Here is a 15671-nt window from a genome sequence, read left to right on the forward strand (position 1 = left end):
CCTCCCCCCGCTCGGATGTCCTCCCAGCACCCGTGCCTGAGGGTGGTGGCGGCGCCCGGCTTCCGCGTCCGGGTCGCGGAGGCGCCGGAAGGCGGTGCCGGCGCGGCGGGGCTGGGGGACACCATGGCCTTGCGCTGGTGGTGGCGGTGCGGCCCCTGCTCCCGCTGGGTGCAGCCGCTCGGCTCCCTGCCGCGCCTCCGGCCGCCGGGGCCCGGGGCCCGCAGCCCGCTGCTGCCGCCGGCCCCCAGCTCGGCGGTGAGTGCGGCGCGGCGGCGGGCGCCTGGAGGTCACCGGGAATGAATGGGGCGGCGGCGGCGGGGGTAGGCGGGTGGGCGGCGGGGTCGGGCAGGCACAACCTACGGCCTCCCTCCCGCCCGGGGTGCGCGAAGGCCCGGAGGCGGTTCCAGTGGTCGAGGGCCGTCGGTGAGCGGCAGGCGGTGCGCAGCCCGGGCCGGGGGCCTCGCAGGGGGTAGGAGCGCTGTCAGTGCAAGGTTAAGTACTGACTTCAGGGTTTTGAGGGCAGGATTGGTTGCTCTTGTGGGGAACAACCTCTTGGAGCTCTCGCTAAGTGGAAGCAGAGAAAGTGGTTCTCCTCAACGAGAGGGTTTCAGTGTGTTGGTGTGTAAGTTAATTTAGTGAGTTGTAATGGGGAGGCAGTTCTCTTCCTGCATTTGTTCACACCTCTTTCACAAGGCCAGGCTACTGTTCTGACCTGCAGTAAAGTGTTCTGGCTGTGGTGTGTCTATAGAGTCGTGCACGACCCAGTCCCATGTCGTTAAGCAGCAGTGTAAAGGAGAGAGCCTGTACCCTCACAGAAGGACTAGGAAGAGATCGCCTGTTCTTGTAACAGCAGAAAATGGTGAGAGGGTGAGCTTATGAGGGTCTTGGCCATAGATCTGGGCACTGGAATCATACAGCCGGGAGCTGCAAACCTGCGATAAGTTGCGGTACCTCTTCTTCCTATTCCTCTACCTTTCCTTGTCTCCTTGTGTGGCTTTTTTTTTTTTGCCCTGTACACAGTTTGGATGGAAGGGTGCCCTGGAGCGGGAGTGGTGCTCTTTCTGTCTGTTGCTGTGTGCAAGGAGAGAGAGGCTTTGCGCCATGTACAAGGAGACACTGAGCTATGAGGAGCAAATTGAGGGAATCCTTCTCCAGTTCTAGGTCTCCTTGAGCATTTCTGTACAGGCTTTTGAAGAGGAAGTTTGGTGAAGTGTGTGGATTGCAATGATATTGGGCTGGGTCCACATGGCTGGCCCCTGAGTCAGCGTGTACTCCAGGGCGGGGCTGGGTACTTCCTGGAAGGACTGCTGGTAGTGGAGCAAAGGCTGCCTTTCCCTTCTCAGCCTGTCTCTGCTGGAATCTGGACCTGCGACTTTGCCTTTCCTCAGGCTCCTGGGCTCTGCAGGGAGAGGTTGCTAGGTTTGGAGGTTAGGTTCTTGACATGGTAGCAGAGAAGATGTGCTGGTACAAATTATCATAAGAAGCAAGCTGAATTAAAATTGCTTCAGGGGAAAATAAGGACACGTTCTTCTTCTGTTAGTGTAGTAGTTTACAGAAACAGCTCTTGTCCTTTTCTCTGTGCCTTGACTGGTGCAGTCCAGATTTATCTGCAGGACAGGAAGTTTGGAAATCATACCTTCCATAAGTGCAAAAGCAAGGTTACAGTAGAGCAGTTCTGGAAAGTTAACTGATAATGTCTTCTAGGTTGGTCCTGTGAGGGGAGAAAGTCCAGCTCTTCTGAGTGAAAGAGTCACTTCAAGTTAGAAGCTAATGTGCATACTGGCAGTTATGTCTCATGATATGGAAGGAGATTATGAGACTCCACTGGCTGCTGGGCAGTTAAAATGGAGAAACTGAGCAATATTGATGAACAGACACTTATGTTTTGTAGCCAAATGTTTTCTGACAGTTAATTTAACCCTGATTTTTCTTTGTGCAGATTTGTCACTTTACCCAAAGAAATTCAACGTTGTCATTTCCAAAAATATGTAATATATTTTGGCGGTAAGTTGGAGATTCATATAGTTGTGTAATGGGGAAAGAGATAGTTATTGGGTGAACTGGATATTGTTACGCCCGTGAACTGTAAACTTTGAAAAGAAGTTTTTTTGTTCTAGTACATGCTGGATAATTCTGTACAGACTCTTCCTATGGTCCTAAGTGTGAATCTAAGTCCTTCATGCTGGACAGCAACAGGTAGAGCAAGAGTGCCCCAGGGAAACCCATATGGCTCACTCTGAAAAAGGAAACATAATAAGCGACATAAATTTAAACTCCAGGAAACATTACAGAAAAAAAATCGGGCCTAAGCCTAATGCATCTTAATGCATCCAGGTGGGGCTTTCCCCCTTTATTGATGAACTTTCATAGTATCATCATGCTACCTGGAAGTACTGAATTAACTTATAACGTAGCTGGGTGTGCAAAGAAAAATTTTCAAATCCGTGTCAGGAATGCTTTTTCCAGGATTATACAAGAATCACAGAATCACAGAATCCCAAGGGTTGGAAGGGACCTCAAAAGATCATCTAGTCCAACCCCCTGCAAGAGCAGGGTAACCTACAGTACATCACACAGGAACTTGTCCAGGTGGGCTTTGAATATCTCCAGTGTAGGAGACTCCACAACCCCCCTGGGCAACCTGTTCCAGTGCTCTGTCACTCTTACAGTAAAGAAGTTCTTCCTGATGTTAACGTGGAACTTCCTATGCTCCAGTTTACACCCATTGCCCCTTGTCCTATCACTGGATATCACTGAAAAAAGCCTAGCTCCATCATCCTGACACCTACCCTTTACATATTTGTAAACATTGATGAGGTCACCCCTCAGTCTCCTCTTCTCCAAGCTAAAGAGACCCAGCTCCCTCAGCCTCTCCTCATAAGGGAAATGTTCCACTCCGTTAATCATCTTTGTGGCTCTGCGCTGGACTCCTTCAAGCAATTCCCTGTCCTTCTTGAACAGAGGGGCCCAGAACTGGACACAATATTCCAGATGCGGCCTCACCAAGGCTGAGTAGAGGGGGAGGAGAACCTCTCTTGACCTACTAACCACTCCCTTTCTAATGCACCCTAAGATGCCATTTGCCTTCTTGGCCGCAAGAGCACATTGCTGGCTCATGGTCATCCTCCTATCCACCAGGACCCCCAGGTCCCTTTCCCCTTCGCTACTTTCCAGCAGGTCAACCCCCAACCTGTACTGGTACATGGGGTTGTTCTTCCCCAGATGCAAGACTCTACACTTGCCCTTGTTAAATTTCATCAAGTTTCTCCCCGCCCAACTCTCCAGCCTGTCCAGGTCTCGCTGAATGGCAGCACAGCCTTCTGGTGTGTCAGCCACTCCTCCCAGTTTTGTGTCATCAGCAAACTTGCTGAGGGTGCACTCAGTTCCCTCATCCAGGTCATTGATGACAATATTAAACAGCACCGGTCCCAGCACCGACCCCTGAGGAACTCCACTAGTCACAGACCTCCAGCTAGATTCTGCGCCATTGACCACAAAGAAACAGGATAATTGTGCTACTGGAAAGTGAATGCTTCATCTCCAAACATATGCCGTGCTATCAGTAGTGTATTCAAAAAGAATACAGTGAGAGCAATGTAGTTTTATGTGTCTCGGGAGACTTGTGTAATCTGTTAAAGGTGGAGAGGGGGTTATTGTTTGCCAAATGCTGCACTTTACCAGCTCCTAAAAGTCTACAATCATCAGTACGTGGCTGTGCCATCCTTACACTTTACTAGCTGGCTGAAAAGAGTGTTTTGATGCCTTCTGCTTATATTTTAGCCATTTGGTTAAATTTTGCGCGAGGGCGGAGGAGGGGGGAATGCTTTAAAATGTTTCTGTTTGGGGGGTTGGAGAAAGTTTGCTTTTAACATAATTACTCTCTTGAAAAACACTGTTACCAGGTTTCATCATACAAGTACCTCCCACTGGTGCAGCTGCAGTAAAACAGTTAGTAATGAAAAGTACCAAGACCCTTTTCAACTTGGTAGAAAAGACTTGAAGAATCTCTATGAAGATATTAAAAAGGTAAGGGATTTTGGTGACTGTTCTGGGGTGTTGTGATGATTCTGATTTTAATAGCAACCATTGCTTTGGAGTATAGTTATTGTAAGAATATTCTTTATGAACAGCTGTCTGAAACTTAAACTGAAGGCAAAAGGGGCATTTCTACATACCTTACAGAGCCATAATGCAATACAGGCAATAACCTTATGCATGCATACTGTTTTGCTTGCACTAAACAGATTAGCTTTGTGACTTCTATGCTGATATGTTAATTTCCTTTCTATAGGAATTACTTGTATCTGCAGCAGAACTTAAGGAAATGTGTGATTATTACTTTGATGGGAAAGGAAAGGCCTTTCGACCAATGATTGTGGTGCTAATGGCAAGGGCTTGCAACATTCACCATAATAATTCCAGGTGAGTCAGTCACTTTTGGATATATGGACGTATATTCATAGAATCATAGAATGGTTTTGGTTGGAAGGGCCCTTAAAGAGCATCTAGTTCCAACTCCCTGCCACAGGTGGGGACACCTTCCACTAGACCAGGTTGCTCAAAGTCTCATCCAACCTGACCTTGAACACTGCCAGGGATGGGGGCATCCACAGCTTCTCTGGGTAGCCTGTGCCAGTGCCTCACTACTCTCTTAGTGAATAATTCTTTTTTCCTAATATCTAATCTAAATCTGCCCTCTTTCATTCCCCCAAGTTTAAAGCTCATTCCAAGTACTGTACTTGAAATTTATCATTCTCATGTTCCAAAAAAAAAATATGTCTAGTAGCTTTTTGAAAATAAAAAGCTCCTCAGGAAAACCTGAGTTCAAGTTCCATTGTGAAACTGTATTTTTGTAGTTAGCAATGCGAAAGGAACTACTGAGTTTATTACGTATTTCCATGTGTAAAATTGTGGACTATACTGTACCTGTAACAGGTGATGGATAAATAATCCAGAAGTCTGATATTTGTAAGGCTTTTAATCAATTTTAGCTTCTTATGTAGATGCTTGATTAGATCCTTTATCACTCCTTGAAAATATATCAACTTAATTTCATTTGTAACCAGTCCTGTAGCTATTAAACTCTTGTCACAGGTGGGAACTTTGCTGCAAGAAGAGACTTCCATAGCTTTTTTTTTTTTTGTTACTATGCAGAAAAGCCATTAAGTGTGTGGTATAATCAAAACTGTGAGACATTCAAAGTGGTCAGATTTCCCCGCCCCAAACCCTAGGAGCAAGGTTCTACAGTTCGGTGTAAGATTCTGAGCTTAGAGCTGGTGTAATCCTCACATTTTTGAAGTTACTTGTTTTTTGACAACAGTTTTAACTGAGCAGAACATCATGCTTTCTCTGTACTCTCCACCACTCCTTGCTCTGGTTGATTGCAAATGGTTCTCCACACGTTCCTATCAGTTGTTACTTTCTCATTTTGAGGAAAGATGTTGGGCGGAGTGTTCTCTGCTTTCCAGCTATGCTTCCAGTCTTCCTTCATATGAAATTTCAAATATGAAATGTTTGGCCCCTTGACAGAAGTGTTTCCAGACCAATTTGTCAGTCTTAAGGGATTTCTCTCAGCTCTCACATAATTTTTTCCTTAGCAGTAGGTTAATGCCTTGTTAGACTTGATTTCTGCCTCAGCATAGCATATATTTTGCTGTTTGATATGGCACTTCTCCTGTTATACCCCCTCCCATGTGAATATCATTTTGAAGGAGAAAGCAAAACCTAGTTGGCAGTGTCCTGTCCTGTGTGTGCCAATTCCTCTTGGTTTAGGGGAATGTTGTCTAGGATTAATGAACTTCATGCCAGCCTGATTCTGTTCTCCATGCAGCACTGTGCATTGTCATTGTCTTAGAGGTAGCAAAAGGAGCAATATCAGTTGTGAAACTCATCAAGGATGTCCTTTGTCACAGCACTGATGGGCTTAACATTTTTATGAGTGATTTTGACATGAAGAGCATGAGTGTGATGATGGCAGTTCTTAATGACAGAATGATTCAGAATGACAATCAAGAATGACAGAGTCATTCTTGATGACTGGCCACCTATAGTGTATTGAAAGGCACCACAATTAAACAGAAATTTCTTCTTGAGCTCGGAGGCTCATGAGTATCCCCTTACTTGTAACCCACGTATGATTTCTAGCCACCTTCTCTATGAAAAACCTTAAAAGTAATCCTAGCTTGCATCAAACATAATATATTCAGATCAGCTACTGGTGTGCTGATACCCTTGTATATCACACTTTGTGAAATCATCAGCATGTCTGATCCTTCTATTCAAAATAGGTAAGTACAGCTAGCTTCAGAGAAGGGCTGCAAAAATAATCAGGGCAACAACTGGGGCAGTGAGTTTTTGGAGCATCCTTCTAGTCAGGGTAACAGGAAAAATAGTTTTTATCTCATTCTAGTGTGTAGCATGAGAAACGTATGAACAAAATTGTGTGGTGTACATGCAGTACTGAGAAGGCTGGAGTTAATGTCATGCAGGTGAGCAACGAAGCAAAGACAAGTAGTAGCTTTTGCCTTTATATGCTCAAAGCATATTTGCTGTCTTTTGATGTGTGTATATGGTCATGGACATATTCTTGTCCATACTTTATGCTGCCTTGAAACCGTGAGGATCAGTTTTGAGACCTGCCCTATGCCAATGATAAAGTGTCATCTCAGACTTCAAGTGCCACACATGCCTGAGGCAAGTGTTTGCTTCTCATAAGCTGACCCTCAGCATAAGCGCCCTGATTTATAGATGCCCGTGTAATTTGGCAGCTTTTGTACATGTGTTGAGTTTTTGTCAGCACCTCCAAATTATGTCTAATGTTTAAAAGCCTCTTCATTAATCTGAACATTCCTTGTAAAAGGACAAATAGAGTCACTATCTCTGATGTATGACTTTTAGAATGAAACTCAGAGTAGGGAGAGCAGAAAAGTTTCAGCAAAGGAGAAGAACGATCCCAGGGTATATATCTTCCTCTGCTTTGCCTCATGCCACTTTTTGTGTTTAAGCTTCTTGAAGCAGTCTGTTACATCTACTTTGTATTTGCATATACTTCCAGCTCACACTGATACTGGTTTCATTATTGTTGTTTCTTAAAGCAGTATTGCTTTCAGGTGACAAGTTGTTCTTCCTGCTTTTTACTGTTTGTGAGGAATATTGTGTATATAGGGAAGGTAACACTGTGTGTTACTCTGCTGTAGACCTGAGAGTAAAAGAAAACCCAGCTTGCTTTCTGTTCTGCTGCTCACAACAAATACTATTTTTTAAAGATGTTTTTTCTCTTTCAACTTGTCATTTCTCTTCAAACCTTTTATTGTTGTTTTCCTCAGTTCATACTGATTCTTCTCCTAGACTTGTTTTTGTTTGTTGAAGCTTTGGTTCCCACACATGTAATCAAACATGCTGGCCACAGCATCTCTAGACTTGTAGGGTGAGACAATATCCTGTGCTGTTCATCCCTAGCATTTTTTTTTTTGCATTCTGCCACTGGGGTTTGTGTTACCGATGTTGAGTTTCTGCTTCATCTTGCTGCCATTCTCAACTGTCATATAACTTGCTGAACCCAGCATGCTTTTGTCTGTTCTTTCATTTGTTATTTTTTGTGTGGTTTCTTTTTTCCCTTTTCCTCTTGTGCAGTAGTAGCAGAAAAGGTAATACTCTTCCTTGTTTGGCTGTTCAAAAAACAGAAAACAACTTTGTAAGGTTATAGGTCTTGATCTTACGAGGCACTCCACAGAGACCTCTCTGTCTTCACAGAGCCACACCAGAACTGCTGAGACTTCTCAAGTGAATAGAGGGCACCCAGGTAGCTCTGCTTAAGTTAGGTGATTCGTGGTTAGAGTTGAGGAAGGGTAAGTATTTAGAATGCCCTCAGCAGGTTAACTGTCTCTGTATAGAGTGAGTTCATCTTATTGTAGTTATAATAAGGAGAATGACAGTTGTTTAAAGAATATGAACTATTGTCAGAAGGAGTGTCTGAAGCATTCCAGTTCTTCTGTGCTTGTATGTTTTGGGCTTTTTTCCCTTGGAGATCCAAGTGTCAGAAGTCCAACCCTGAGTACTTGAGCCCCTTGAGCAATGGCTTTTTGCTTAATGATAGCAACTTAGCTTTGTGCAAGAGTGAGAATTGTTGTAAGGAGTCCAAGCTGAGGTCATGCAAACCCTCAGTTTCACACATGCTCCGGCATTTCTTCACAGATGTGTGTGCAGAATTTCATAGCATTATCACTTAGCCCGACTGGACCTAGTGTTTCTGTTCAGAGTGTATTCTCCAAAGGTGTTTGCAAATAGAATCATAGAATCAGCTAGGTTGGAAAAGACCTGTAAGATCACCATGTCCAACCGTTACCCAGGGCTGCCAAGACCACCACTAAACCATGGTGCTAAGGACAAGCTGATTTCGCCTCATGGCTGCCCCTAATAATCTCCACTCGTAGCCACCCCTCATCTGTCGCCTGTAGTGGCCCACACTGTATAGCTGCCACCCCTACACCCTACCGTGGCCACCCCTCACACTCAACAGCTGCCCCTGTTCTCCCCTCCTAATCTTCCCTTATAATCTCCCCTCATGAATGCCACTCATCCCTTATGGCCACGCCTCACATCCCATGTCTGCCTTTGCTCTCCCATCATGATCTCTCCTCATGGCCACCCCACCTCTCCTCTCACGATCATCCCTCATGGCTGCCCTTCCTCTCCCCTCACAACGGCCCCTCACGCCTCATGACTATCCCTCATCTTCCCTCACTCTCTCCCCTCATGATCTCCCCTCATGGGCCACCCCTTCTCTCCCTCATGATCTTCCCTTGTGGCTGCCCCTTCTCTCCGTCACGATCTCCCCTCATGGCTGCCCTTCCTTTCCCCTCATGATCTTTCCTTGTGGCCGCCCTTCCTCTCCCCTCACTATCTCCCCTCACAATGGCCCCTTACCCCTCATGGCCATCCCTCATCTCCCCTCACGATCTTCCTTCGTGACTGCCATCCCTTTCCCCTCATGATCTCCCTCACAACTGCCCTTCACCACTCATGGCCACCCCTAATTTCCCCTCGTGTTCAACAGTTTGAATTAATATTGTCCAGCTTTTGTACAACAACCACATGTATGCACTGCAGAGTCTGTTCCCAGCTCTCCACCTGTAACAAGGATTAACCACATGCTATCTCCTTTATTGCATAAACTCCTTTCCCCACTCCGTGTACTTCTGCAGGCTCCTCTGCCTCTTTGCTTGTCTAGCTATACAAACATCACTAACTTAGCTACAAGGTCAGATTACCAGCAGAGCAGCCTCCTTTCTGCAGTTCATGGAGGTGGGTGTTCAGCATGCTGTGGACCAGGATCTGATCCTCTCCGATGAGCCATTTCTCTCTGTAGATTGGAGTAGGAAGTGCTCTTTCCAAGTGACTCTGGCAGACTTAGTCTATAATTGCTTGTAAACCACTCAAGTAGTAAGTGATACAGAAAGCCAAAGCGGTAATAGAGGCTTGAGATTAATCTGTTTTTGGCACGTGATACAAACTTATGGACTTGATTCAAAGCAGTTACTGAAAACTGTAAAGTATCCAAAAAAAGAGATAGGTGAAAAAAAAAATAGGAGGTTTTATTTCTATTTTGGCAACCAAAATGAGAGATGAGCAAGTAAGAGAAGGCCAAAGAAGTACAGAGACATCTCAATAGGGAAAATAGCACAAAAGATTTAGGGGTAAAAAGGGCAATAAATCCATCAGAATAGTGTGAGAAATACTTCAATATATTCACCAGGCTAAACTCAATAAAATAATGTTTTCCAAAGATATGATGACCTGCCAACAACCTTTGCCCTCTTTTCTTTCACTCTCTAAACCATGGTTATCAGATATCTGTACTGTGTACTGGTTTTTCATCTGGTCTGTAATTTGCTCCCCTGTTAACACATCCTTTCTCTGTGCTTCCCTTAGTCTGCAGTGTTCTTCCGTGTCAGGGACTGTGTTTCTCAAACAGCGTACTTTGGGAGTGTGGTTATAACACACCAGTTTTGCAAGTTCTTTTGCATGTTTCCTGTCTTTAAACTGGCAATAGTTGCTTACTGGCAAGCACATTGCAAATCTTTGTTGCAAAATGTAAGTACTGTTTTGTGTTGGTTTGAGTCTGTCCTGGTCACCTCTCACCCCCTATTTTTATTTTTATTTTCATCTTTAATTTGAAGAGGGATATTTGGAGGTAGAGGTGTGATTGTCTGGGTGTTCTTTCCAGTCTGTAAGAGCAGCTTTGGTCTTGTTTAATGTCCATGACACAAGTTCTGTAATGGAAAAGACCTCAGGGTACTGTAGCTCTGTAAAAGCTTATCACAGAATCAGTCAGGGGGTCCTACTGACATACAGAAAATGATCAAGGACTTCAAAATTAATATAATGCATATGTAAAAAGATAAACTCAAAGTTGTATACAAATTTAGTATAAATATATATTATCTGGGGGTGCCTTTACTTTGAGAATGACCTAAAAATGGCATCTTTCCACTTACTGGACTTGTGGGGACCCAATTATCTATTGAGTTGAGTTACTGCTACTTTTTGCTTTTCTTTTGCAGGCAATGCAGAATGCAAAATGGCAGGGAGTAAGAAGGATCCTGTTTCTTGTGTGTCTTCCCTAACATAGGCATGCTCCGATTCACAATTACTCTCACAAGATATTTGTAGGAAACTATTGCAGATTTTTTTTTGCCCGTGATGGGAAGAACCTTGCTTGAGACCTTGCAGAAATAGTTAAAAAAAACCCTCTTCAGGTTAAATTACCATTTTTGATACAACATTCTAGGAACCAGACACATGGACCATGAACGTTCTTATGCCATTTTTAGTCATTGTCAGAGATGAAATGCACTATAATGCAGAACTTTTCAAAACGTGCTTTTGAAATGTGTTCTTGTGCTGTCTTCATACAACTGAAAGATTTTGGTGTGTCGGTGAGTTTTGCCTTTGCTGCTACTTCCCAGCAGGAAGTCCAGTCTGCTGATATAATTAATGAAAAGGGAGTCCCCAAAGGAGACCAGTGCATGAAAGAGCCTGGGGACCCTTACAGTTGTTAGAAGGTAAGTTCTCCTACTTAGTAACGATAGCTTATTTTGGAAAACTACTTACACTGAACTAGCATTTGATTAAATTACTAGTCCACAGTGAAACTTACCTTCAAACAGCTGTGAAGGTTTCCAGCTCTTATCTTCTGTTGTGTGAAAAGCTACATTTTCACAGCCTGAGCCACACATCCTGCTATTGTTCAGGGTGTAGAACTCCCACTAACAGCAGTGCAGAGTTCTGCACAGAGGTGGATGTCAGACGCGGTGTATGTCAGCAGACTGCAAGATGTTCTTTCATTTTGTGATTAATCATTAGAATTCAGTAGACATAGGCAATGCAAGAACTGGCTGGATGGCCGCAGAGAGAGTGTTGCAGTCGATGGCTCAATGTCCAACTGGGGACCAGTAACGAGTGGTGTCCCTCAGGGGTCGATGTTGGGACCGGTCTTGTTCAGCATCTTTGCCGCTAACATGGACAGTGGGATTGAGTGCGCCCTCAGCAAGTTTGCCGATGACACCAAGCTGTGTGGTCCAGTTGATACGCTGCAGGGAAGGGATGCCATCCAGATGGACCTTGATACGCTTGTGAGGTGGGCTGATGCCAGCCTCATGAAGTTTAACCATGCCAAGTGCAAGGTCCTACACCTGGGTGGGAGCAATCCCAAGCACAGCTACAGGTTGGGCAGAGAAGAGATTCAGAGCAGCCCTTCAGAGAAGGACTTGGGGGTGTTGGTCAATGAGAAAATGAACATGAGCTGGCTTCAGTGTGCGCTTGCAGCCCAAAAGCCAACCATAGCCTGGGCCGCATCAAAAGGAGCGTGACCAGCAGGTTGAAGGAGGTGATCCTGCCGCTCTACTCTGCTCTTGTGAGACCTCACCTGGAGTATTGTGTGCAGTTCTGGTGTCCTCAACATAAAAAGGACATGGAACTGTTGGAACAAGTCCAGAGGAGGGCCACGAGGATGATCAGGGGACTGGAGCACCTCCCGTATGAAGACAGGCTGAGGAAGTTGGGGCTGTTCAGGCTGGAGAAGAGAAGGCTGAGTGGAGACCTCATAGCAGCCTTCCAGTATCTGAAGGGGGCCTATAGGGATGCTGGGGAGGGACTCTTCATTAGGGACTGTAGTGACAGGACAAAGGGTAATGGGTTAAAACTTAAACAGAGGAAGCTCAGGTTAGATATAAGGAAGAAGTTCTTTACTGTTAGGGTGGTGAGGCACTGGAATGGGTTGCCCAGGGAGGCTGTGAATGCTCCATCCCTGGCGGTGTTCAAGGGCAGGTTGGACGAAGCTTTGGGTGACATGGTTTAGTGTGAGGTGTCCTTGCCCATGGCAGGGGGATTGGAACTAGATGATCTTAAGATACTTTCCAACCCCAGCTACTCCATGATTCTGTGTACCAGAAGTAATATTTTTCTTTCCCTGATTTTTTGGTTTGGGTTTTGGTTTTGTTTGTGGTGGTGATTTTGGTTGAGCGTTTTTTTGTTGGGTTTTTTTTTGTTTGTTTGTTTGTTGGGGTTTTGTTTGGGGTTCTTTTTGTTTTTTGTTTTTTTGGGTTTTTTTGTTTTTTGTTTTTTTCTTATTATTTTGTTGGGTTTGTTTCTTTCTTTCTTTCATTGCTTTGTTGTTTTTAATGTCCATGTTATCCATGTGGCTTGTTACAACTATAAGGCAAGGCTGACTGGGATAGCCGTTTCTGGGATCCTGCATACAACCCATGATGAAAACAGGTAGAAGAAAACAGATACAAGAACAGGGCTGTGGTAGCTGGGTAGTCAGGTAGATGGTCTTCTGTGTGAGCTAAGTTGGCTCTTTTCTGTACATTTCAACATCTTGTTCCCTAGATAATTGCTTTGGTTTTCTTCCATTTTCTTCTTTTCACCTAGTTTAAAAACTAAAGTAGGTGTGAACTACTGAGAGTTGAATCATCAGTGTTAGATCTTCCCAAAGGCTGAATTTCAGTAAGTGTTAGGTAGTGTTTACAGTCCTAAAGTGATTGCAGTATAATTCCAGTTAATTCCTCAGGCTGTTGAAGAACTTCTGAGGTCTTAAGGTAATCAAATAACTTAAAGGATGAAATCCATGAGCTATGGCTTTCAGATGTAGAATACAGGTTTCTTTGCCTGCTGATCTCTGCAGCCTGCAGGTCAGTAGTTACCCAGCTTTGGAGAGTTTGTGATGATGCATCTTGCAGGTAGAGCAACACCGAGAAAAGGAAAACTTTAAACTCATCTACAGAGCTACCTGGCATTCTTTTCTCTGCTGTGTTCCAGATTTCCATCTGCTTGGAGCCAAGCATCCTTGATACTCTGCTATTTATTGCAGTCTGGATTTAGAGGGATTAGAGTTAATAACTTGGGAGTTTTGCAGTACTGCTAATGCAGCAAGGCAGAAACAGGCCTAATAAGGATGGAAACATCCCATTGCACTTACTGTACTAACATGATCTCACTTTCTTTTGTCTTCCTAATTCCAGGTTTGAAAGATGGGGTTCAGACCATTGAAAAGCTGCAACAGCTGCTTTTCAGAGAAACATGGTTTTGTTTGCTTTTTATAGAGATTCCTTTTAATGTATTTCAGCACATAGGACCGATTGAATTATTTGACAGTTCTTGGGGTTTTCTTTCAGGGAGGTGCAAGCAAGCCAGCGCTCTGTGGCCATAATTGCTGAGATGATCCACACAGCTAGCCTAGTTCATGATGATGTTATTGATGATGCAAATTCTCGCAGAGGAAAAATGACAGTCAATCAAATCTGGGGAGAGAGGAAGGTAGGTTTGCTATTATGTGCAAGACTTGCCTTTGAGTTTCAGCAGAGCACAAATACCTGGGGTTTTTGTCACATTACTATCCCTAGGCACGGTCTTGGGATGTGCCAGAAAAAGTATGAAGAGGTGTGCACAGATTGTGGATAAGAAAAATATGTGTTCCTTTTTTGAACTGTAGGAAGCGTTAGGTGTAATGTCTGACTGTACTGTGATTCTTACTGATTTTACATTCCCTATGCCATTTTCTCCAGTGCTGTTGGAATACTTTGAACTCGTACATCATCCAGAACACTATATGTTACTCTGATTCAGTAGTGAATGCAAAGAGGTTTTCAGTCAGCATGAAAGATATTTTGACTTTTGAGAGAGGTGTTTCTTCATAGAGTATTAAAAGGAAGGTTTTAATCAGAAATGCGAGGAAAGACATACAGTGCTGGCACATCAGAATTTACCAGGGCAGTTCAGAGCCAACATGGTGTAACATGGTGGTCAAATAGAGAAGTAATGTTCAAAAAACCTTCACAAGCAGTTCAGGTATTGCATATAGGGAGGACAGTACTTATATAGAAAATATAACCAGCACTCGAAGATAGGGATTCAAAAATGGTTCAAATTTTAGTATTTGGTTGTCTTCTGTTTTCTCTCTTACCTTGAGATAGACGTGCTTTACATAGGAAAATGATGTGATTTGAGGAGTAAACCTGCTAAATAAGGGGAATTGTATTGGCTGTACTAACACAGGAAAAGACTTGAAAGATCAATTTTTTTCTTATTCTTAGGCTGTTCTAGCTGGTGACTTCATCCTCTCAGCTGCTTCTGTAGCTTTAGCACGAATTGGAAATACTACTATCATCTCTGTTCTAACTCAGGTGATTGAAGATCTGGTGCGTGGTAAGGTCTTTTTCTGTTTTTACCTTCAGATTTGCTTGCTAAGCAGTAAACCCTCAAATAAACACTCCCATCTGTGCAACTTTTTAGGTGAATTCCTCCAGTTGGGTTCCAAGGAAAATGAGAATGAGAGATTTGCTCACTACCTCGAGAAGACTTTTAAGAAGACTGCAAGTCTCATAGCAAACAGTTGTAAAGCAGTATGTACGTCTGTCTCTTCTAAAGTTAACATATCGTACTGTAAGCTTCACAGCTAAACTCCTAGTTATTGGTGTTTTCTCTGGAGACCCTCCAAAGCAAACCCTTTAGGTGGTATTGTGCCAGAATGTGAATGCAATTGGGATTGTGCATTTTATCACAGTTCAGCTGTGTAGCCTTCAATATTGGTTTTCACTTTTCTATTTTATATTCATACACAAATTTATTATTATCCTCACTTGAATCAAAATAAGGTTCACAGTGGCAGCTTTTAATTTATGCAATTCTGCAAATTCGAGAGTGTTTTTAATATCAGTTGATAATTCTTGCACCTGTAATTTGTCTTTCGCATATGGTCCCACTCCTTAGTGCGGACTGGAACTTTAAATGATAACAGTGTGAGGAAACAACTGATTGTCTGTACACTATACTGTAAAAGAACAGAAGCAGGTACTTCTTGATTTGTCTGGGGCATTTACTTACCAGTTACTATATCCAACCCTATCTGTCACTCAGTTCTGTTACTTGATTACAAAAAGATTTGATTCAAGATGGCAATAATCTCACCCCAAAAGAGTTATAATTTTAATTTATTATTTTAGTTAAAGGCAGTATAGCTGGTGTATGCTATAGCAAGAGGCAGTTCTAAGAGAATTAGACTGACAATCTGTGCTACCGTCTTTCTCCTTTGTTCTCAGAGATCTGGTACATTTGTGCAATAGATGGGTGTTAAAAATTGCTGAAGTCAAAAGGTTTGTATAGAATGAGAG

General features: G+C 43.6%; 1 protein-coding gene across 4 annotated transcripts in view; it reads left to right on the top strand.

Annotated features, from left to right (window-relative positions):
- The window catches only part of PDSS1 (decaprenyl diphosphate synthase subunit 1), a 27350-nt gene continuing 11679 nt past the window's right edge, over positions 1-15671 (top strand). For 2 of the 4 annotated variants that reach the window (XM_065666623.1, XM_065666624.1), the window contains exons 1-7: positions 1-255; positions 1940-2004; positions 3903-4026; positions 4292-4422; positions 13677-13818; positions 14595-14706; positions 14794-14903. In XM_065666623.1, the coding sequence (XP_065522695.1) occupies positions 16-255; positions 1940-2004; positions 3903-4026; positions 4292-4422; positions 13677-13818; positions 14595-14706; positions 14794-14903 (924 nt within the window). In that variant the 5' untranslated portion in view covers positions 1-15. Of the gene's footprint in view, positions 256-1939; positions 2005-3902; positions 4027-4291; positions 4423-10967; positions 11064-13676; positions 13819-14594; positions 14707-14793; positions 14904-15671 lie in introns of those variants that run through there. The other 2 variants (XM_065666625.1, XM_065666626.1) reach the window with 2 other exon arrangements.

This window comes from Lathamus discolor, chromosome 2 (assembly GCF_037157495.1).
Source record: "Lathamus discolor isolate bLatDis1 chromosome 2, bLatDis1.hap1, whole genome shotgun sequence".
Lineage (NCBI taxonomy): Eukaryota > Metazoa > Chordata > Aves > Psittaciformes > Psittacidae > Lathamus > Lathamus discolor.